Raw genomic sequence first — 4,603 nt, 5'->3', positions numbered from 1 at the left:
AAGAAATCTGGCTCAGTGAGAGAATTTCCATTGAACTTCGATTTCCGGGTGCAAAAAGCTCTAGGAATGTTACACCTGTATGATATGATGATGTGAAAATATACAAATGCCATCTCTGGCTCAGACCCTGCACTAAGAAGGCAAGACAGACATGAACCTCAAGCTTTCAAAATAATATATACTCTAATTATTACAACTTTTGTTCAAGACCCTAATTCCGTCTTGTCTTTGCCTTCTTCTTGTTCCTTTATGGGCTTTGGTTCAGCATTATCTCTGCCTTGTTCTCCCTCCTTTTTGGACACTTTAATCTCCAAAAGCCTCTCCACAGAAGTTCTGCAGATTGGACAGCGATTTGATTGAAACCTCAGAACTTTCGCACATCCACTGCACATACACTGCAAGGAGGAAAGCATGTTCAAGAGTAGTTAGCGAGGAAACGCTCACACACACTACAGGCATCACATTTTGTCAACTGGATAAGAGTGCCACGATTACCATATGCCTACAAGGGAGCACAGTTGTGTCTCTTTGCTCCGACATGCAGATTACACATTCCTTTCCAGAGTCATTTCCATCAATACCACCCGAACCATCAGTATTCTCAATACCGTATATCTCCTGTAGCTCATATCTTACCCCGTCCACATAAATAATCTGCTTCACTACTTTGACAAAGTAGTCATCTTCTTTTTTATCCAGAACGGCGTGTGTCATTTGGGCATGTACCCATTGCGGTAAGGGTGCATCAATAGGCACTTCGTCTCTTGCTTGCGCTTCTGGAGGAGGATCTTTGGGAATCGTCTCTGTCCTCACAACCAGGGGAAAAATTTCACCAGGCCCATCGTTCAGAAGGTCCGTCTCCTCAAATAGCGATAAGTCTACGCCTGTCCCAGGGGCTTGCCTAAAGCTCTGCCCCAAACCTTTTTCAAACTGTATCCGAACAGGTGCATACAAGTGCGGCTTGACAGGAGCCAGGCTGCAATCCTGTCCCTCTTTCGCATGAAAGAAAATGCAAATCCTGCACATACCAAACAAGCAGGCATCAAACTTCTGATATAGCACTAAGCACAAACAGAGACCTCTAGATCGAATTTGTCATCTGAGATTGGGATCGGATAAACAAATCCCTCCGGTTGGGTTCACGGAAAAGATTGCTTCTCAAAACAAGGAGAATACTTGCTTACCACCCAGCCACAGTTGCGTCAAAAGAAAAGGCAACTAAATAGAAGCCAGGATTTTCTTCGTCCTTCTCAAGACGGAGCGTTGCCTTCTTCAGATTGACGTCGTTCTTGATTGTGTTCGCCTTTTGGTGGTCCGTACCATAACTAAGTTCTGGGAGAGGAACCGGCAGGGTTGCAGGGGTAGTCATCATATGGGTGAGGGCACTGGGCTGTATATTGATGACGAATTGGCCATTGCCTTGGATGAAACCTTGCGGGTAGGTTCCGTTGTACTCGGCAGGGTAGTAGTAAGGCAAAAACCCTGCGGGAGAGGGGTGAGCAGCATGGGGATCGCGGGTTGCGTGAATCTGAAGGCTACGTGCGCTCCTCCGACTACTGATCCCATTTCCCATGGAAGCAGATGCAGAGAAGCAGGTTAGCATATGAAGAATGGAGAGAAACGTGGATATGTGTGGGAATGAGCTAAGATTGAGCGAAGGCTATGGATGCAGAGGGAGATTGTATATGATTTGAGGAAGAAAAGATGATTCTTGAGTACCCAGAAGGGCGAGAGGTGCGAAGGCAGCAAGAGCAGCAGCAGTTGTAACGGCAGCGCAGCGAAGAGAGACTCAAAGCTATGCTCATTTCTTCTTCTTCTTCTTCTTCTTCTTCTCTTCTTCCTCTTCACTCTCCAGAAGAACATGAAGGTACTTTGCCATCATCATCATGTAGGTAGCCAACCACACCCCCACACATAGACATATTATTACACAGGGTGGCAGAGCCCTTACACGGACAGAGTGCAGACAAAAGACACAGACACACACCCCCCCAAAAAACTCTCCCTCTACCTATTTGGGCAGAGAGAGAGAGAGAGAGAGAGAGACTAATTTCTCTCTCTCTATTTGGGGGGGGGAGAGAGAGAGAGAGAGAGAGAGAGAGAGTGCGCGCGCACACACACACACACACACAAATTTGGCCTTTTGAAAATGGTTAAGCCGAGGCTTAAGGCGAACCATGACACCGCCTATTGTGTGCGTCATACTTGTCTGCCCCCCTCTGCTGAGGCTCTGTAGCTCCCAAGACCTCCAGGTTCCAGTAATCCTTCCTAGATGACTAGCTGTTGTTGCCGGTAAATATCAATCTATCCATGGGTGCTCCTTTCTAGACCTTCGAGTCGAAGGTGCATTTTTTAGCACCTGAGGATGCTCCAATGCGCCCTCCTCTTCTTGCGTGTGGCCTAGAGCACCCACAATGAGGCTCTGCGGGCTACGTGTGCACTAAGCCTGAGAGAGAGAGAGAGAGAGAGAGAGACGGGCACATGCGTGCTTCAAATGACAATTTAATAAGAAAGTTACTACTTGCATCAGGGGCATATCACTCTGAAGTTCATAAGACCATATCGGAGTTACAAGCGCATGTTAGAATAGAAATCCGATAGGCAAGAGAACCAAGGTTCTTCATTTCTATTGGATATCCCCCTCCTGCCAACCCTTGTCTGCCTATGTAGTCCGTTTGCATCTATTAGACATTCGATTGTACTTTTGCTTGAACTTTGCCTAAAGTTTGCCAAAACTGCAACATGTGCCCAAGGTGAGAGAGAGCCACCCTAAATTTGAAGGCTTCTCTTCAAAGGGAGTTTTGCCCTTCCCCAGAAGGGCATTAGAGAAATCAACGTTCAAAAAGAAGGCCATGTTGGGAGAAATTTCTTGTAGTGCCATTCAAAAATGATCACAAATAGCCTAAGCAGAAGGATGACTTATCCTTCAAAATGAAACTCTAAGCTATTCGTCACATTGAGGCCTTGGCAATGGCATTGTCGAAGCCAAAGAGACACTAATTTGATCTTTTGAAATTGGACAGCAAAACGTTGAGAGAGAGAGTCTTTGGCCTTTTGAAATTGGAGGGGGAAAAGTTCAAAACACAAGGTCCTTTGTGGGTACTTTAGGAGTGGTCAATTGTTGGTAGTAGTCTTGTTTGTTCCCTGGTCCCACCCTCCACTTACCCTCTTCCGCATCCCATCCATTTTAACATGTTTAGTGACTTTTGCCTCCACCATTACTCCTTTTGCTCCTCTATGGTGGATGAGAGAAGGGGTTGTTTTAATTAAAGCTAGAACATGAGAGAGAGAGAGAGAGAGAGAATTGACAAAGGGAGATTGAGATAATGGAGATGTTTGGATAGGACAACACCAGCTAGAAAACAAGATTGGACTGCAAAGCTTGCAACTCATGATGAAGTGCTGGGAAACTTGGTTACTAAACAACATGAGCTACACGCTCCTATGAAGGACAAGGAGGTGAAGTCTAGTCCATCAAGAGAATGTTGGCAAATGTTATAGCCAAACCTTCAATTTCAATCACTAGTAGCCCATTGAGCGAAATCAAGAAAAAGAATGGCAAGAGAGAGAAACTTTTGGCTCTCAAGTCTGCTAGATCAACAATTTGCAGTGATATGCTGAAACCGATCTTGTAATATCTAAAAAATGCATCATCAATAAAGGAAAATCATTTTTTGCCTTGCATATAGAGAGAGAGAGAGAGAGAGAGAGAGAGAGAGGGGGGGGGGGGGGGAAGGGGGGGGGCTCCGCCACCCACAAAATATGATGGACTTGCCACTTTGAAGACATATCGACATAGAAAGAAGGCAATAAGATTATAACATACAAATGTGCATCTTCATTCACATCTATGTGTGCATGTTCACATGTGCGCGTGCGAGCATGCACATGCACACATATGCGTGTGTGTGTCTGTATGCACATGCCCACACGCATGCACGCATGCATGTGCATGTGTGTGTACACATTTGTATGCATGCTTGCATGCATGTGTACATGGATGTGTGTGTGTGTGTGTGTGTGTGTGTGTGTGTGTGTGGGTGGGTGGGTGGGTGGGTGGGTGGGTGTGTTGAGAGAGAGAGAGAGAGAGCGAGTGGGGTTGCCACTCTTCCTTTATAGAGATAATGGAAGCAATCTACCTTATGATCTATCCACGTATTGTGTAGTATGACTCAAAAGTTGCTATCTATGTATTCTATCCATATATTCTTCTCTACCAACACAAAGTTAAATAAAGATAAAGGGCATAAAGGACGTGCAACCCACATATGCAATCCTATGACGTATGAACGTCAACCATACTAACCTAAACCATAAAATATGAAATGCATAGCTAACATCACAAAGCACATGTTTTAATCCCATGATGGTGATCCCTAAAGGAATTTACATATTTTATTAAATGATAAAGGTAAACGGCTATACATTGAAAGAAAGAGTATATTCCCCTGCCCTCCTTTTCTACCCTTGAAAAAAGACTAGAACCACATACAAAGCATATGGGGGTAAAATGATGTCCGTATTAAATCATGAACCGGAGTGTCCCCTTATTTCTCACTAGAATCAAAAGCTAACAACACTTCAATCATGATCATATCCTTCC

The 4,603-nt window shown here is 44.7% G+C and overlaps 1 protein-coding gene across 1 annotated transcript; it reads right to left on the bottom strand.

Annotated features, from left to right (window-relative positions):
- On the bottom strand, positions 1-1,934 carry LOC147898184 (putative E3 ubiquitin-protein ligase LUL2). Its single transcript, XM_087379249.1, has 3 exons — positions 1,185-1,934; positions 496-1,018; positions 1-395 (listed from the first exon to the last, which is right to left on the bottom strand). The coding sequence occupies exons 1-3, from the start codon at positions 1,601-1,603 to the stop codon at positions 204-206; spliced, it is 1,134 nt and encodes a 377-aa protein (XP_087235375.1). The 5' UTR covers positions 1,604-1,934; the 3' UTR covers positions 1-203.
- Between the last annotated feature and the right edge of the window lie 2,669 nt (positions 1,935-4,603).

The sequence above is a fragment of the Dipteris shenzhenensis genome, chromosome 9 (genome assembly GCF_047967505.1).
Source record: "Dipteris shenzhenensis isolate YYH24624 ecotype China chromosome 9, Dip_SZ_1.0, whole genome shotgun sequence".
Classification (NCBI taxonomy): domain Eukaryota; kingdom Viridiplantae; phylum Streptophyta; class Polypodiopsida; order Gleicheniales; family Dipteridaceae; genus Dipteris; species Dipteris shenzhenensis.
The sequence above is the reverse complement of the archived record's forward strand: the minus strand, read 5'-3'. Positions and strand labels throughout refer to the sequence as shown.

Coding starts and splice junctions, on each gene's coding strand:
- LOC147898184 (XM_087379249.1), bottom strand. CDS start 1,603: ATGCTAACCTGCTTCTCTGCATCTGCTTCCATGGGAAATGGGATCAGT. Junction 1,019..1,184: donor GACGCAACTGTGGCTGGGTG/GTAAGCAAGTAT, acceptor TGGTATGTGCAG/GATTTGCATTTTCTTTCATG. Junction 396..495: donor TGCTCCCTTGTAGGCATATG/GTAATCGTGGCA, acceptor TCCTCCTTGCAG/TGTATGTGCAGTGGATGTGC.